Source organism: Neolamprologus multifasciatus, chromosome 16 (assembly GCF_963576455.1).
Source record: "Neolamprologus multifasciatus chromosome 16, fNeoMul1.2, whole genome shotgun sequence".
Lineage (NCBI taxonomy): Eukaryota > Metazoa > Chordata > Actinopteri > Cichliformes > Cichlidae > Neolamprologus > Neolamprologus multifasciatus.
In genome coordinates this window covers 13,768,324-13,787,027 of record NC_140454.1, presented here as the reverse complement: position 1 = coordinate 13,787,027, position 18,704 = coordinate 13,768,324, and the positions used below count along the sequence as shown (strand labels likewise).

Below are 18,704 nucleotides of genomic sequence, written 5' to 3'. Positions count from 1 at the left end.
CTGTGGCAAGGCTGTCTCAGCTGCTCACGTAAAGTTTATTCTAGAATGAGTCCAGAATTTAGAAATTGTGGCTCGACACTATCTGTTGCTATAACCCCTTCTTGTAGCTGATAAGATGCTTTATGTTTTTGCATTGCTGCAAATTTGGAGTTGTTTTTATTTATGCTGAAGAATAAATTTGAGGCCAGTCACATGTCTCCCTCATGATTCTGTGTGATGTATCTAAAGTGCCAAAAAATGTTGCAGTGTTTAATCAGAAAATACTGCACTGATTTCTTCTTGCAGCTGTTTCTCAGATTTATAGTGTACATATAACTTATTAATGCAATTTGCACTACTTGCTTGCACAGTCTTACTTTTTACTCCTCTTTAACTTGATCTCATTTTTATTTCATATTTATATCTATCTTTTTTGTCCAGTTATTATAGTACTACAGTGAATTACAGTCATTTTATTATTAAATCGCACTTGTTCATTAAAAAAGCAATACCAACTTGCTTAATGCATTAACTGTCACTGCACGGGGTGGCTCCCAGACACATTATTTTTATGTGCTCTCTGATAGTTAGGGATCCTGAGGCCGAGGCCCCTTCACTGTCCATGTGTACACAAGTAGAGACCAGTTTTGTTTTGTTTACCTGGTTGTCGTATATTACCCACCTTTATTTAAGAGCCCCAGAGATTATTTAACAATGAGCCACTTAGTAATCTTTTGATGAGACAAAAACATTTAGCATAATTTGAAATACTGTAACATTTCAATGGGCTTTTTTATCAGTATTGTATCAGTTTGTTACATTTAAAAATCCTACTGACTGTGAACGCAACCCTAGCTTGCTCTCTTAGCGGTATATTTGGATTAGACGGAGTATTAGCTAAAGAAAATGGGTGACGACTTGGGTGACGAGTGGTGGCAACACGAGTACAAATCAGGTATTTGGGTTAACCCTGTACATTTGACTTCTCTTGTTGTATTGGAGGTCCTGGTGTATTCTAAGGAAACACAACGGTAGCTTGGAGCTGTTGCAGAAATTGTCGGCTATAGTAAGCTAACGCTAGCTAGCAACAATCGCAGCAGTCTGAGTTACTGTTAACCTCTGGGTACATTCGTGCAACATTAACCTAAAGTACACTTAGCGGCAAGTGAAAAGACAAAGCAGTGCTAAGTGTGACTTACGTCTGATTAGTTATTATCCGCCTTGGTCGTAGTAGTTATTATGAGCAGGGGGTGTATTGACACGTGTTTTTTTTTTACCTGTTTTTTGTTACGTGCGGGTCACTGCAGAAAACGAGGTTATAGGACCGGTAAAGTTGCTCTAATGTCTCCTATTGTGCCCTTCGCTTTCTTTCAACTTAAAAATTAACTGTCTTACACACATAGGTTTAAGCATTCAGTGGGCTGTACCCACGTTTCTTGCCACATATCAACACAGGAAGTTCCCTGCGGCTACTTCTGGAACAGCTTCATGCACTCTGCATACCAAAAGAGGGCAGTCGTGCTGTTTTAGGACGAATGATCTGATTGTGAAGCGATCATGTTGGAATGTGAGCATGATGCTGTATTTTCGAGAGTCATTAGCAATTTTTAAGCTAAATATGTTCATTCACGTTTTCTGCATTTGTTGTCTCCGCACATGCACGCAGAAACGAAACACAATATGCCAGGTGTTAGTGCACGTGTCAGTAAAATATATTGAATTGAGCCATACTCAGTTCAATTTCTGATCCCTATTACGTTATTTATATAATGCAATATACCGCTCTTTAATATTATACAGGTGTTAACATTGCTTTAAAATAATAAACATCTATGTGTTTACAGATCAGCGCAGACTTTAATTGATTAGTTGATCTATTACTTATATAATACATATATTTTACTTATATATTAATTTATTAGTGTTTGCCTATTTGTTTACTACAGTTTCCTCTTGGAGCTGATTGGCCACTTCTGTAAAATCAGCATTCTTTCATAAAAGTTGGGATTTGTTCATGATGAAAGTCATGACCAGGCAGTGAGAAGGGTTCTACAAGTTGCCTGTTCTCCATGTGTCCTGGGCAATGAGCTGTGATCACCTTGAAACGCTTCAGCAGAATGTATTATCTGCACGTGTGTACTCTCCAACCTTTCATGCTATTACTTATGTAAACCCACGTGTGTTTTTATGTCCAGAGATTTGTGCAGCGCTTTCTTTTTGTAGGTTTGCCCCTGGCATAACCGTCCTTCCGTGCGTTCATATCACAGAGCTGCTTGACAGAAATGACTGCAAGGCTGACAGAAAATTGACAGGGCTGTAAAGCAGAGTTGAAGTCTGTTAGACGGAGGATGGAATTGACTTTGAAGTCTTAAGAATAAAGCAGCAATTTACAAGAAGCAGTGCAACTTTTTCCTGCTTTTTTCTATATTTCTTTTCTTTCTTTTTTGTGATGATGTGTCTCGTGGCCAAATTCTCAAACCAATAATAAAGATTCTTACGAGAGCCCCTGTCAAGTTGCACATTAATATTTCTCTGCAACTGTTGTTAGATACACACTATTTGTAGGCTTGCTGCCAGCGTCTCTCCCCCCAGGACATGTAATGGTATCCCCCAGTGTTGTCAGCTAGTTTCCTATTTAGATGGCACAGCTCATCATGACTTGGTAACTAGATTTCATTTGCTGAAGTGTCTTAGGCTATTTATTCTGCCACACTGTGTAACTGTTCATTTTGTCATGTTGCACTTAAAAATATCTAATAAGGGTTGTGTTCACTTAAAACAGCAAAGGCTGCTGTTATGGTTTCAGGGTTGATGCGAGCTTATTTAAAGGAATCATCTGACCTAATTAAAAATAATAAATTGATTGCTGTTGTTTAACTTGTGTGTTTTTCCAGCCTTATTGAGCTTTTGCAGAAGCTATCACTGTGCCTAATGTGTGAGGATTATCTGTGCTATTTCGGAAACTAAGGCAGTAAACTGTATTTTCTCCAAGATAAACAATAATTCCTTATTCCTGTGCATATTTTTCTTTCATAACAGATTTAATTTTCCATTACTTTTTTCAACAGTACACTTGTTTTTTGTTTTTGTTTGTGTTTTTAGCATTCTTCATCTGAATCTTAAATAGGTGTCTTGAAAACAAAAGAGTTATTGTTTAGCTGAACTTTGAGAACCAAAACTACTTTTGTCTACATCATATAGGCTGTAGAATCATAAAGTAAGCACATCAGTATGGTGACACAATGCCTCATTAATCTATAAATTGGGACATTTGTGTGGCAGGAGAAGGCACATGCTGAATACATTGGGGGGTCTTGCTTGTTTTCACAGCACAGGAAAGCAGTGGAAATGTATCTATTAAACCTTTTTAAATGATTTAATTGGATCACTTGTCACTTTGAAATGAGTTAAATGCTAATAATAACAATTACAGTTCATAATATTTACTAAAAAGTAAATTAGTGGTCAATTCACAATTAAACCTGGACACCTCCTCAATCACCAAGTGTTCCAAGTTTCCTTGCATTAGGGGGGAAAAAGGTTTTTGAGTCGAACCCAGCTCAGCAAACATATAAAGCTTTTTTTTCTTCCAGTAATTCATCAAACATCAAAGCACTGTTTTGCACTCACTTTTTCCCAAATCCAGCTGTTTTGCATTTAAACTGGCAAGCGACTCAGTTCCTCTGAGAAGTATTCAGTATGAATACATAGAAAACAAGATAATTTTTAATGAACAAGGGGGAAAAAGGAATGTTATTGAAACACTGACATCTCACTTATGTCTTAGACAGGCACTTGACATACAATGAAGGGTTGGTAAAGTCAATAAATCTTGAGACAGTAATCAAATAAAGTAAGCTTTACAAAGGCTCTCATTAAACAAACATGACAAAACATTCAAATACATCAAAATACTTTTGCATTTGCGGAATTATTTTGGTTGTGTAGAGTTTAAAATGATGACTAAGGACATATTTTTTGCAAAATACATATTATATATTTGTATTTCACCTAAATACAAAGGCTGCTTATTGTAACATTTAAGGATTATGATCCTGGCAGGCTAGCAGGGGATATAGTGATGCTACTTGTAATCTTTCCAACACCTTTTACATGACAGCCGTTAGTGAGTACTTGAGTTCTTTGTTCATGTCGAACATAGTATGGCCCAATGGGCTGTGGGAAATTGTGGGTCATACCATGTCGGGCCTGGAAATATGGGCTCCCCAGATGGATGTGGATCTTACTGTCCTCTGTTGTGATGATACTGGGACTTGAGTCAGGGGTACTGGACCTCGAATGGTGCCAGCCATTCTGCTGTTCAGGTGTCTTGCAGAAAATGGTCTGATCTGTAACCTCTGCTGGCTCCGGAGAGCAACTCCTGACAGTTACGATCTGAATAGGAGAGCTGTTGTGGTCGGGTGTGACAGAGCGTGAGGAATTTGGGCTCAACATCCGAGACATGTTCGCTCCGTCAAGGGGGGAGATGGCACGGTCAGGGTTGGAAGTGGGGGTCCTAGGGTTCTGGATGATGGTAATTCTCTGCTTAGGTGAAGCTCCACTTGTCGGGATTAGGGCTGTGCTGGTGTATGATGACGCTGTCTCTCCAGTTGGGCTACTGATCTCGAGCATTGCTGTGTTGAGGACATGATGCGGTGTTACTTTGATGTGCAGTGGCTGACCTGGTGTGTGTGTTAACATCATAACTTCTCCATTAATTGTTGGGTGCATTTCTGTCCCTGAGTGGCTGCTGTCCTGGCTTAGGTTGTTATTTGAACTGTTTAAGCTGTTAAGGCTGTTGACAGGAGAGCTCCTTTTGTTGATGATCTCTACATTATGGTTTGGGTCTGTGTCACCATTTTGTTCATCCAGTTTCTTGCTGTGCCTCCGATAGTCAGGAAGCGGGCTCTGTGCAGGTTCAGTTTGTACCTCTCTGGTGGTCTGATCATGGACTGCAGTGTGTTTGCTGGCACTGGGTTTCACACTATTGATTTGTCTGTATCTGTCTAGCTCACCAGTAAGTTCCTTCATCTCTCTGGCCAGCTCTTTGTTCTTGGCTTCTTGCTGGTTTAGTTTTCTTTGCAGTGCGGATTGATCCACTTGCATCCTGCAGATGGATTCTTCTGTTCCCATCAGCTTCTGGAGTTTTTCTTTCAGGCTGTCTACTTCTCTGGTTAGGAGTCTAGATTTAACCTGCTCCTTCTGAATGCGGCAAAGGAGAAGGTGCTCCTGGTTGACCTCCTGCTTTTCTGCCTGCTCGTACCTTGAAAGCTCTCTCTTTGTCACTTCCAGCTCCTCTGTTAGAGCTTGGGTCCTCATCTTTTCCTCATGGAGCCTCTTTTCAAGACATTCAAAGTCCTCTTCCAGTTTCATCAGTTCTCCCTCCAGCACTTCCTTATCCTGGAGTCTCTTTTGCAGCTTTTCTAACTCACGGGTCAGTTCTTTAACTTTGTTGTCCTCAGTTTGGCAGTAATAGGCAGTGTTATTTGGAATAGAGGTGTATGAGTATTTATCCTCTTTTTCTTTCCTGTTCTCCAAGACCTGTAACTTCTTCTTCATTATGGTTACCTTATTCTGTAGTTCTCTGTTTCTTTCCTCCTCTTTGTTCAGACTGTCCAGGAGATCATCTTTTTCCTTTGCTATGCTCTTTATTTTTTCTTCCAAGTCCACTTGAGACCTCAGTGCCTGCAGCCTGTCCTCTCTCAGCTTTTCTGACATTGTGGCCAAATTGCCATGCTCGTTTCTTTTGCCCTCCTTCCTATGTAGTTTTTCCTCAGCCTGTCGGAGCCTCTCAGCCATAGTTTTTCTGTCCTCCACCAAAGCTACAGTAAGTGACCTGAGCTTGCCAAGATCCTGTCTGACGACCATTTCACTCTTCTCCAGTTGGCTCTCAACGACCTCTAGATCTCTTACCTTTAGCCTTAAAGTGTCAAGTTCATCAGAAAGCATTTTGCTGCCCTGTCTCTCTTGCTCCAAGCTGTTTTTTAGGATGCTGCAGTCCTGTTTGCTCTTGCCTAAAGCCTCCTCCATCCTGTCCAGTTCACTAATTCTGCTGTTGAGTTTATCCACTTCAGCTTTCAGGCTACGGCAGTTGCTGGTCTCCTTCGCTAGTCTGCTGTCCAGGTCTCGACATTGTTCCGCCATGCGTATCAGCTCTTCGTCTTTTCCCTCCATTTGCACCACCCTTCTCCTCAGTACCTCGACCTCTGACAGGAGGCTTAGGGCTGTCATGTTGTTCTGGCTTTTGTGGAAGAGGGAAACTTGATTGTGGCGCTCAACCTCAATATGCAGAGATTTCAGTTCCTCCCCCACCTTTGCTCTTCGTCTAGGAGCACTAAGCCTCTGCTTGATATGGTCAGTGATAGCCGTCAGTTCTTTGGTACAGCGTTTCTGCTCCTCCAGCAGCTTGCTCAGTCTCTCTTGCTCCTTTACAACCAGCAGTGCAAAAGCCTTCAGCTCGGTCAGCTCCTTTTTTAGAATGGATGCTTCTCTTTCATGTTTTTTCTCTTTAATTTCCTGGTACTCTCTTTCCTTTATAAGCAACAGCTTGAGTCTGCAGAGGAAAAGAATTGAAATGTATTGTCAAACAGAGTAATGCAGCCAAGTTTTATTGTGTAACTGACTCATTTCAGCCCCCAAAGGGCACTTTTTTTGTTTACAGCTAACCTCTTGAACTCACAAAATGTCCTAAGTTGTGTATTTCCAGCATAAACATTTATTTTGTTTTTCAGAAGAATCTGAATAACAGTTTGTTGCCCACTCAGTTCCCCCCAGAAGCAAAGGAGGCTTTTTTTTTTTGCACATCTGTGTATTCCTGTGAAATGTACAACATGAGGACATGTGTGTATATTTCTTTATGTTTGTGTGTTTCTTTCAAAGCAACAGCCATTCTGTGGGATGTTTCGACTCACATGGCAGATGGTCCCTTGGCAGGGAGTATTTCTTAATTAAGAAGTTTCTTTACCCTTGAGTACCCTCAATGCTGCACCCAATCACCCTCCTTCTGTGCACCTCAAATGTAAACCCCATTTTAAGCTAAGAGAGTCAGGAATTCCCCTCTGTTCTTAAAGTAATTACAGACTGGCTACTTTTACCAAGTGCTGTCACTCCTCACATTCCCCCAGATGCCCACGAGTTCTGTACAAGCATTAATTCATATTGTGTATTTTGTCATCTTAGTGCATGAGACATATGCTCCAATGTGATCTGTCACTGGTGTATTTTTTCTGTTCGGAATGGGAGAGTTTGGACTTTCTGTGTCATGCTATTTTGCACTCTAGAGGTATATCCACAGTTCACATAGCAGAATCTTTTAAACCAAGCACACATTAAAAACAGTGACAGTGTAGTCCAGACATTTAGCTCTACTTGTGTATAATTCCAGATCCTCTATATTGACTTTAAACTAATGAATTTTTTCGTTTAATTTTTTAAAATATTAGGCTACTAATGTTAAATCTCAAATACGAGACTGAACATTGTGTTTGTGAAAAGAATCAAGCGCGCTGTTAATTAAGATGTTTCTCTTACAACTTTAATCTTGGAGTGTGGTTTGAGTGAGTTGTTGTAAGTGGAACAAATGGGTGGTTATGAACTCGCTGTAAAGTATTTCTGTTATTAATAAGATCATTCACTTTTACCGTAAGATGAGTTGTTATATTGTTTCTCTTGACTTTGAGTAATGTGTTGATTCCTTTTAAATGCAGAAAATTGCAAAATCTTCAAAATAATTTTCTACATCTAAATCAACACCTTGGGTACCTTTTGAACAGCTCTGTTGCAAAGCAATCTCTTTGTTTAATCCGTGTAGAATTAGCCAACAGTTACGTTATCCTTATCAGCTTATCTTGCAGTTGTAAATCGGGTTTTAAATTGGGAAACGTTTCTAAATGCATGTCTGCATCTTTTCGCTGTAGAACAAAATTTTTTTCGTTCCTACCTGTGCAGTTCAGCTGGCCCGTGTCCTTTTTTTTTTCTTTTTGGAAAAAAAAAATCCTCAAAGAATAAATTGCCTCCACTCTTTTACCTCTCCCTTTCCCAGAGATCCCAGTGATGTGGACGTTCCATCCGGAAAACCAAACATTATGAGAAGTGCTCTGCACACTGAGACTCTCTCGCACTCAGTGGCGCCCATTACATCATCAGCAAGTCCTTATATGGGACTGTACAGGCTTTACTTCTGTGTGTGTGTGTGAACATGTGTGTTTGTGTGTGTGTCTTTTTTTCTGGAGTTCAGCCCACTGCAGATGAGGTCATTGTGTAGCAATGCCAAAGAGGCTAATGGGAAGGAGTGTGTGTGTGTGTGTGTGTGTGTGTGCACGCAAAGAAAAATCTTCAATCACCATTCAATCTGCAAGGATAACACCCTCAGTTTGCAGGATTAGTTTAACCGAACATTTACCATAACCATGCTACATAAATGCTTAACCTGCCTTGGCGTGTCCCAGAAGCATGCAGACCAGTTTATATGTTGTCTGCTTGGAGTTTGAATATACTTCAAGAAGAAAAAACATGTTTTGTGAGTTGTAGCAGCTTTGCCTGGGGCCCGATAACCTGACTGGGAGATGACATCATCAGTTCATCGGCCCTCAATTGCATCCATATGTCCCTCTTTTTTCCTCTCTTTCTCTCTCCTCACCACATTCTCTCTTTTGTGAGTTATTTTCTCTTTCTACATTTTTGCTTCTAGTTATGAAAATGCCAATCTTTTTTTCCCTCTCATGCCATCATCAACTTTCACTTTATCTATGTCTTCTTTTTTATTACACAAGTCGTGAACTGCGTGCTCAGTATAGCGTGATTATGCTCCTTTATTCTCGCAGTTAGTCTCATCTGTCACAGGAATGAAAAAGATAATAAATAGGTGTTAATGTTTAAGCTTTTTAACTGATTGTGCTAAACAAAATCAAAAAATATAGATTTTGCTCCATTTATTTGCAATGTTTTTCGCTGCTAAAATAAACCTGTGGTGGTACTTTCTTTTTTCCCTCTGTCGAGCAAACTCATGTAGGCCTCAAATAAAAGAGGCCTTTTCCCTCATGAGGCATGTCGCAGTCTCACAAGAATTTAGAAAACAGGCAAAAAGGTGCACTTAAACTTCGCTTTTTAGACATTTATGTTCACAAGCTTTTTTTATATGAAGCATGCCAAATTAAACCCCACTAAAACTACTTAGACACTGGTCGGGTATAGAAACAAGAAATCGCACATGCAATTTGTGTGCAATGCACAAAAAATATTTAAGCTGTTTCTGTCAGCAGAAAATCCATCCCACATCATTTGTGTCATAGTTTAACATGTGAATGTCTTCCATTTAGAGACACAACCTCCTCTTCATAACAGACTCTACAAGTTGCATAACTTGGTGATGTAAGGCTGTATTCTGTGCCTGGTTGGTATTTGCTTTAATCCTTTAATTGCTTCATGGCAACTGTGGCTGCCTGTTCTAAAGGCATAGATAGCTGTGGTTGATAACATTTCATTTCTAATTGATTTTGGTTTGTAATGGTGATTACTTATTGTTGAAGAAGATTATCATGTTTTATTAAAACACCGAGTGGCATTTATAATATTTATATTTTAATTGCATAAATTGTACCTTTTTTCTTCTTCTTTTTAGTGCAGGATTAATAGACCTCTTGTCTCAGGCTCTATTTTAATGAAATGTAGCTGATAAAATGGCAGCAGCTAAGCACGGGCAGTTCATGAGTCATCAGATGTTTTTGGTCTGCAGTGGTCATTATAAAATGTACTGCGCCACTGGGTAATTAACGCAACACAAGCAGAATTTTAATTTAAAAAAATTCCACGAAGTAGCCACCTAAGACACACACAGCCTTGTTGCTTTTTGCTTTATTTCTGGGTCTGAGATTTACAGTTATTTTCCTTTATTTTCATTTGGGATTTTTGGGTTAATCTGATAACCAAAATGCAGAAAGTTAAAGTTGAAAGTCAATTTTCCAAGTTTAAAAACTTCACACCTTATTTGAAGCCCCTTAGTGGAAAACAGATCTTGCCCAACTGGGAGGATACCCAAAGTGGAGTCACAGGATTTGGTTGATAAAAGTCTAGGCAAGTATGATGATTTATTATTGGCTATTTAAAGTACCTTTGCCATCTTAGAATATGTTCACTATCAAAAGTGGCCTTTTATGCTTTGATATGCTTTGGAAATTACAACACTTAAAAGAACCTTTTTTAACTTTTGATCAAAGTAATATTGAAATTATCAAAAGCCAGGCCAAGTTGCATTGCTTGTGTTTTGCATTTTTATCAGTAAAACCATTTCAACTACTTCTACCTCCATGGAAGACAGTGACACTATCTTAATTATATACTTATACTGTATTATATACTAAATACTATAAGATTCAAACTTGCTTTTTGCCATGACCTTTATAATTATTTTGCCAGGAAAGAGAGATTTGAGATATTTCTCTTGTGTGAGAGAGATCCTCCTCATTCCTTTGAATATCTATGCACATACCAACTCCCATATCAGAGTTCATGAGGTCCTCTTTTACATAGAGGAGGATTTGGCATTTCATCCAGTTCTTGAAAACTCATATTTGGGGGTTAAAAGAGCACACACACACACAAGAAATGCCGATATGTAATATGTCTCTTATCCGAGTGTAGCACTCTCCTCTGTTTTCTTAGCTCCTATTTTCATGCAGAGGTATAATTTTCTTTTTCTTCTTTTTTAAGGCTGTCACATTTGACAAATCCTTCTTTTTTCTAAGAGCGCTGATATAAATGGCACATTGAAAGTACAGAAAGAAAAGCAGCTGCTTAGTCAGTCGGTCTTGGCTTTCTTCCCTTCATTTATCTGAATGTTTAATAAAATTGAAAGTATGACTAAACTGACCTCATTTGCTCACTATAGCTAATAAATGGGCCCAACAGCTTGTGATCGGGGCAGTGCTTCTTCTCTGAGTTGATTCACTGCCAGATCCTGATAATTTATGAACATCTTCTGACACTTCATTGGCTGAGCAGGCAGATGGCGAATGCGTTTGAGTGAGGGACGAACAGAACATCTGCGGGTTTCTGCTTTGGCACAGCCGTGTTTATTGTGTTTCTCTTGGTTCTCTAGTGATTCAGGTAATACAGGAATAACATTTTCAGTTCTTCGTACAACTATAAAACATTGTACAAGGATTGCCGCGGGTCTCATTTGCAACAGCACATCTGTTGCATGTATGTGATATGAAGTTCTGAAAATGTTTTGTTTATTAACCATGTAATACAATACCTCATTAGTTAAAGAGTTTTCATTATGACCTGAAAAACTTGGCTTGAAAGCAAATGTGAAATACAAATATTCCTCTTCTTCTTTTTGTGAAAACTTCAAGTCTTTGTGTTGAGTTGGCAGCCAGTGCAATTACATTTTAGCCAGTGTTAAATTAATAAAATTAAAAACAGAAGAGGCTATTCAGTTCCTTTCCAGTTGTGTTTAATAGTAATTTATCAAACAACTCCTTTTGTCTACAGACATTTTACACATGAGGCTGATGCTGGATTAATCAGCTAAGATGCATTGTTTTGACTGGGCATCAAGGCTCTGCTCTGATGCTAGCGCTAATGGGATCACAGTTTCACCGTCTGGAGTCAAGCTGTTTAAGAAAAGGGACTGGACAGTGTGTGCCAATTACATGGATATCACCCTTCCCGCCTGCCTTTTATTTTCTCTGCCAGAGTCCTGAAAAAGGGGTTGAGACTGATAGTTGAGCCTCAGTTTTAGGCTGAATGCTGGTTTCATCTAGGCTATAGTGCAGCAGACCAATGTTTTACCCTCCTGCAGTTTTTGTTGCACTGAGGAGCCTTGAGTTTACTAAATAAGTCTACATGTGGTATGTAGACTAACAATGCAGATTCTGCAGGGGTTTCCACAGAGAAAACCAGGGGTTACCTCTCCTTGCTATACATTGCCTCAACCCTTGAACTGAAAGACGTGTTTACTTTCTTGGCAATAATTTGGACCTTTTTATTGTGTGTGTTGAACTTTGGCCTAGGCTTGATCTTTTTGTAAATTTTGTAGCCAGATTTGAAGGCATAAAAGCTCAGAGGAAGGAAGGCATCGGGCAGGTGATAAAGAGCCACCATCCCAGGACTCCCCCCAGTACTCACTTAAACAGTTTGGAGCTGAGTGTGCTGCAGCTGCAAAACACATCAGCATCTTTAAATCCAAGGCCACAGTTTTCACTTGGTAACGGATGTTATTATGATGCTAAAATGGACTAAATGATTAGAAAAACAAAGAATGAAGGAAGAAAAACAAAACTGTACCAGATACTCAGGTTGACGTTAATTCTTGTTGATATGCTAATTTGACTTTACAGAGTTAGGCTGTCCAGCTCTTCCGTTTGGTTAGTCTCCTCCTCATTTGGCATTTCAACACAAGAAAAGAAATATCCGGGGGGGGGGGGGGGGGGGGGGGGGGGGGGCTGTAGTGCTAATTGGCAAACAATATAAGCTAACACCCTAATCTAAGGTGATAAACATGGAACAGTTATATGTATGCATTGTCCCTTTGAGCATATGAAATGAACATGTTAGGATGAAAGTATTTTAGCTAACTTGAGAATTTAACCCAAAGGACTAAAGTGTACAGCCTCATAGGGCTGTTTTAAATAATCCTTTTTAGATCATGTGCATTCCTTTCCTGCATCTGTAGTGCTCACTGATGATGTATTGATGAGAAAGCCACATCAGTTGTAAAGTGAAAACATGATAGCTCTAAGAGTGCTTTGTGGGTTTTGGGTAAAGTCTATGAAGAGTTTGTGATTCTGAAGTGAAATGGACAGATGAGAGCATTGATGTCCCTTGTATGTTGAACATGTGTGTCTGGTTAATGCTGAGATGCTGTCAGCCTAGTAATAAACCATAGAAAATACGTACGGTCTTAAAGCATGTTCTGATAGCTGAGGTTGGAACAGCCAGATTGCTGCAATGGCATAGTGACGTGAAGATGTAATCATCCTTTGACACATACTGTTGCGCAAAGTGGTGATACAATGTGTGTTGAATCTTCTGTATTAAATTATGGCTAAAACAAGTCATCTGTTGAGCATATGGCACCTGGTGGAGCTTCTTTTCCAGGGATGAGTGAGGGGTGCCGATTTTTAGCCAGGCCGTGTGGCTTTCTTGGCCTGGAGCATATACTTTGAGAAGAAACAGAGTGAGATTGAAAGATAGTTGAAGAGGATTTGAAGTAAGAGTGGAAATTCTCGTTTAAATATTTAGGCATCTGCAAAGCAAGAAGCAAAGAAAAAAAAGACAGGACTGGGAAAGAGATGAATGGGACAAGCGTATCACCATGTGCCTTATGTTGTTTACCCAGGGGATAAATGCAAGATTTAACTCAGCTCAAACCTATTTAAGCCAAACTCAAAGAAGCTGAAGTGCAGTCAGGAATGCAAAGAAGGGCAATAGAAGCCTGTGCACTTTAGACAAACTATACCTTTGGAATACATAATTCAGCAGTTGGACAGATACCCAGCACGTTAAACATCCCTAGTTTGAGACCAGCCAGAGACAGAAAACCCATCCTCAGGGAGTCTGAAACTGGTGTTCTCCTTGTGCCTGGATAAATGGCAGGGTTGCGTCAAGAACCAGCATAGAATCTGTGTAAAATCAAATATCTGGCTCTATCCAATGTGATTCACTACAGTGATTTAAGAGTAGAGCAAATTTTAATGCTGTAAAATGCTACAAAATCAGAAGATTTTACAAGGTAGATTTTAGCATTTAGCCTAAAAGCGGACTGAAACACTTAACCGATTATCAAAACAGTTAAGTATTCTTTTAACTGACAAATAGAGCCTAAAAGCAAAGGTAGGAAGTGAACCAGACAATAACCAGTGTTTCCCACACAGACTTTAGTTGGACAGTGTATCCAGGTATTTTAATTCCCGGCCAAGAACATTTGGTGACTCAGACTCATAATTTCCATCACGTCATTCCCTGCCAACTGGCTTGCTGACCCGTCTCACTGTTGTCGTGGCCCTCCACCATCATTCGCCTATTTCTCCAGAGTCTGATCCTGCAGATGAATGAGCTCAAGCTCCACCGTCTCACAGAGGCTGCAGATCAGAACAAGGACTACAAGCACTAGCTGCTCCCCATGACAGTGGAATTTGGAGACTTGACCAGGGCACGAGGGACTCACTGGAGAGGCAGCTAGATATTGCTCCTTTTATGGTCTCCTTCTTTTAAGATCATTCTTTTAAGACAGCGTAGGTGTGTGTTCAGTCGGATTATGCTTTAGATTATTTAATAAAGAATGATATTTTAGATATTTAGGAAGGAGAGCGGGCAAAGAGATGAAAGAACCTGTATGTTATGAACACTTAGGAATAAATGCGTCACACGGGGCTACAGACACACCACAGACATGCCATGTACTCATGTATTAATCATCATTAGGCCAAGATGAACCACATACTCTTTAAGTGAATATGTTTTAGCTTTCCACATTGTATTTGAAGAGAGAGAATTCTAGTGAAGTTAATCACTCTACTGGTATGACTATTTTTGGTCTTTAATTGCATATATGGCTGTGGTGGATCAGTAAAAGCCTTTTTTCAGTTTGGCATGCAGAAGCAGACAACTAGTCTCCTTCCAAGGCTGCAAGCCCAGTGCGGGTCCAGTCTCTACATAGCTAGATTACAGAGTGGACGCTGGAGGTACATGAACCAAGACAACCGGGAACTTCGACAAAACAACCTTTAAATTGCATAGGAGAACCAGTCACCACCTTCATGTTAGACCTAGCTTCACCCGTAGGCCACATCTAAATACGGTCTCTATTTGGTAAGGGAACATTTCTACCCACCAACAAACCCTCAGCACATTTCCTTAGTTTAGAAGAAACCTTTAGCCTGTACTGTGTTGTGCTGTTGAATGGGACATGAGAGTGCCAATTTAGCCTCTACATGTAATTGCAAGTGAGTGCATGTTTATGTGTTTACAAGGGGGAGTGAGCTGAGCCAGGTTGGCCACAAAGTCTAACCAAGTCCAGAACGTAATGGACTGTGTCTGAGTGGAGTAACTCCTAAGTACTGTCTTAAGGTCATGTGTGTGTGTATATATAAATGCTGAGATGGAGCAGCCACTCACTCTGCCATGAAGAGCTTTACAGACCAACATAGACTAAAAGAATTTAAGCCTTCACATGTGTACATCAGAGCTCAGGTCCGTCCCATCAGGTCTTATTCCAATGTACTGAAATACTTTAATCCCTTAGCCTTTCCTAGCTTGCTGTAACATTCCCTTCCTGAAGGGAATTGATGGATATTTTTATAAGCCTAGCCTCAATATAGGCCAGCATGGGAGTATAAATATAAAATATCAGTGTTGTCTGTGCTTGGGATACATTTACATGTGTTGGGTTTGCTGCACAAACCTCTCTCTGTCCTGCTTCAGCAGAGTGGTGAGGCTGTTGCTCTTGTGGATCAAAGCCCTGTGGCTTTTCTCTTGTTCCTCCAGCCTGTGCAGAGCCTCAGAATGAGAGAGGGTAACCTCCTGAAGCTGCTTCATCATCTTTTTTGAGGAATGCTCGTGGGCTTCCACCAAGTGTTTGAGCTAAGAAGGGGGGGAACAAAATGGGCATGAAGAGTAAAACTTTAGTTTACCTTGACTTGCTGAGAGTTAACCACAGGGAGAAAGCTCTCTACTGTTGCCGTTCTGAAACCAAGACCGAATCCACAAGACAATCATCCGTGCTTACAAAATGCAACATAGTATGTAAATCTGATGAGTAAAGCTGTTATTATGTAAAAGCAACAAGAATTATTCTGCCCACATTATAATATTAGGCATTTTTGATGAGCTTCTTCCAATATTTTTGCTGCCACCTAGTCCACTTTGCTGTGGCAGAAATTAATTGAAAAAGTGCTCACTTACAGATTTGTAACCATGGCAGAAGGATGGATTCACAACATGCAACACCTGTACTGCAATTTAACAAATGTGTGCAATGATGCAGCAGTAATATACACTCTTTTGTCAGACAGTAATGCATCCATCTCATTAAATTTGATTATCTCCTCCAGATGGTGTCTACTTTCTTTCTGTTGGCAGTTAGTACCTCAGCATTAGGTCTTTCATACACATCCTGCAAGTGGTCCTGCTGGGCCCAGAGGGAGTCTCTCCGCAGGGCATGAAGCACCATCTTCTGTCTGCTGAAACCATAGTGGGTCCTCAGTAGACCTGAATCTGTCTTCTCTGATTTCAAAACAGCAATTACCTCATCCCTCGCCTGGTTCAACAAACACAGCAGTAGAACAGTGGCTTTAATTTCAGTTTCTTCTCATGAGTTCACAAGAGCTAGAGTGAACTACAAAATAAATGCAAATCCAATATGAAGTAAATCATCCTACCTGTAGTTCCCCCTCCAAAATGCTGAGCAGGAACAGCAAGTCATCACAGGACAGGCCATCTCTTGTGTGTCTTCCCTTCCACCTCTCTCTCTTCTCTGGCATATTGTCCTTTTCAATTATGATTATCAGAGCCTGGTTAGGTTAAAAGACAGACGTTTAGGTATTTCTTTATATAACCTCGAAGATGGGAAGAAATGTTGCTGCTTTTACCAATGGGGTATGTGAAGTCTGTCGTGGAGCTGGAAAAGCTGAGAAATAGGAAATGATTGGAGGTGACAGCTGAACATTGGTGAAAAAGAAAAATATATGCTTGGCATGAAAGAAGTTAAACAAGGTCATGAGTTGTTTTTACAGTACAAGTGGTTATTGTGTGGCTTTTGTAAGTGATGCAGATCATATAAGCTTTGATGAGCTAATCCAAAGTCAAAGGGGTCTCTTGTCATAACAGTTAGTGTTACTGAAATAGATAGGCCTGCGCCTGGCATTACTTTGCGTGCAGCTTATGTCATCTCATAGTCTTACTCTTAGCACATTTACAGCAACTGCTGTTAGTTTGGCTGATAAAATGGACTAAATGTTTCCATAAAGTAGGGCAGTGATTACTGACCATATATCTAGATACTGTGTGTGTGTGTGTGTGCGCGTCCGTGTGTGCGTGTGTGTGTTATTAAAGCTAATCACATAAGTTAAACATTGTCTGCCGGCCAACTTTCTGTATGTTCTCACCCGAGACACAGAAAGCAATCAGGTTCAGATTAGTGAAAGATGATGTCATCTCGCTACTCTTCAGCTCTGCTTTTCAGGCCCAAGTTCTCCCTGTGGGCAAGAACAGTCGTTATTCTATAGTATTTGGTCCTTTCTTTTTTAGATTAGTAACTGAAGGGCCTTGTGTTTTGAGAAAAAGTATTTAAAAATTTAAAGTGCCCACAGACTTTGTTTGTTTGTTTGTTTGTTTGTTTGTTTGTTTGTTTGTTTGTTTGTTTGTTTGTTTGTTTGTTTGTTTGTTTGTTTGTTTTTTTTGGGGGGGGGGGGGTCAGTATGTTTGTTTGAAGACAGCTATACCTTCTCATATCTTTCATTGGTCCATGTTGGAAAGTCTGATACTGAACAGAAAAGCGGTAAGAGTCTTTATTTTTCTCAGTAGCTCTTGCTCTTACACAAGCACACAGACAGGCAGCATCTGCCTGTTTTCATCAAGGCCCGAGAGCAACTTTGAGGCTCTAAACAAGGTGAGCACTGGTACATAAGAGACAAACATTGTGCAAGAAGAAACAAACCAAACAGAAAAAAAAGACAACCTTTAACTAGTTCAGACTTTAGCCAATAACATCTTTCAGATACTAAATCACTGTGAGAGTGCCGGCTCACTTAAAGGAAGGTGTCCACATTGAAGTATTTTTCTCTTGCCCTTGGTCTGGAAACAGAGTGAGTGACAATCTCAAACTCTCCCCCCTCCTCTTGATGCCTTCTCTGTATCAATTAGGAAGACAGATGAAGCTGTCTGGGCTGTCAATGCATTTCTTTTGTACTTCCCTTGACATTTAGCTACAGAAAAGGACAACAAAAACTCAGCACAGCTGTTTGGGAGTGTAGATAAAAATTGGAAAGCTGAGTGCTGCAATAAACATGACTACAAAGTTATCATATCCTATTATAATTTGATATTATTTGTCCTGAGGCCAAGATTTGAATGATGGAAGGAATTGAGTCCGTGCACTAAAGGGAAAGTTTATAACTCATCTTGAATAGGTTCAGATAAATGCAGAGGGTCTGATGTGAGTTAGTGAGCTTTGGCACATATTTTCTATGATGGCCTGGGGTGTGTGTTCCTTAACATATTTCTTGTTCCTTTTGTCGTCCCGTCCGACGGTGCTTTTAATGTGTGCAAGTCGAGTCATGACACGTGCTGCTGTTTCCTTGCCCTTGGCACTATATCGATTAATAGCGATGGGGCCGGAACGCCTCACTTGCTCTCTCTTGCTCTCACTCTCTTGCTTTCACACACACACACATGCGGACACGAGCCAGGCTCTGCTTTCTTTAGTGCCCACACAGTGTCTAGACCAGCACATGCTTACTGATGTCTAAGCACACTCGCACACAATGCCAGGCATGTGAAAATACCTCGGTACTTCAGTTGTGGCTCAGAGCCAAAGTCAGCCTTAATAATGGTTGCCAGGTCTGCCCTGTTGAGGACAGTCCGCTGGCAGGCAAGTTGGCAGCCTCACATGTAGCTGTGCCTCTGTTTGTTATTCCAAACACCACCGGGGGCAACATGCCTGCACCCCTCCTGCCTGCTCCTTTCTACCCAAGAGGGCACTGGCTGCCCTCACAATAGACCAG

At 40.3% G+C, this 18,704-nt stretch overlaps 2 protein-coding genes across 3 annotated transcripts in view; one reads left to right on the top strand and one right to left on the bottom strand.

Annotated features, from left to right (window-relative positions):
• Nucleotides 1-796: 796 nt before the first annotated feature.
• cmss1 (cms1 ribosomal small subunit homolog) overlaps nt 797-18,704 on the top strand; it is a 39,100-nt gene continuing 21,192 nt past the window's right edge. The window contains exon 1 of the mRNA XM_085134934.1: nt 797-934. Within this exon, the coding sequence (XP_084991060.1) occupies nt 886-934 (49 nt within the window). The 5' untranslated portion in view covers nt 797-885. The remainder of the gene's footprint in view (nt 935-18,704) is intronic.
• On the bottom strand, nt 2,682-16,738 carry LOC146500433 (filamin A-interacting protein 1-like). Of its 2 annotated transcripts, XM_085134935.1 has the most exons (4): nt 16,362-16,738; nt 16,070-16,240; nt 15,386-15,564; nt 2,682-6,532 (listed from the first exon to the last, which is right to left on the bottom strand). In XM_085134935.1, the coding sequence occupies exons 1-4, from the start codon at nt 16,461-16,463 to the stop codon at nt 4,027-4,029; spliced, it is 2,958 nt and encodes a 985-aa protein (XP_084991061.1). In that variant the 5' UTR covers nt 16,464-16,738; the 3' UTR covers nt 2,682-4,026. The 2 variants fall into 2 exon arrangements, 1 of the variants encoding a protein (XP_084991061.1); XR_014869741.1 differs by lacking the exons at nt 15,386-15,564; nt 16,070-16,240; nt 16,362-16,738 and adding an exon at nt 7,919-12,344 and having other exon boundaries at nt 6,410-6,532.

Excerpts from the sequence above, each read along its gene's own strand:
- LOC146500433 (XM_085134935.1), bottom strand. The coding sequence starts at position 16,463 with ATGCCAGAGAAGAGAGAGAGGTGGAAGGGAAGACACACAAGAGATGGC. Across the intron at positions 16,241-16,361 it reads TTTTGGAGGGGGAACTACAG|GCGAGGGATGAGGTAATTGC; the intron begins GTAGGATGATTT and ends TTGTTGAACCAG. Across the intron at positions 6,533-15,385 it reads CTGAAGCAGGACAGAGAGAG|ACTCAAGCTGTTGCTTATAA; the intron begins GTTTGTGCAGCA and ends TTTCCTCTGCAG.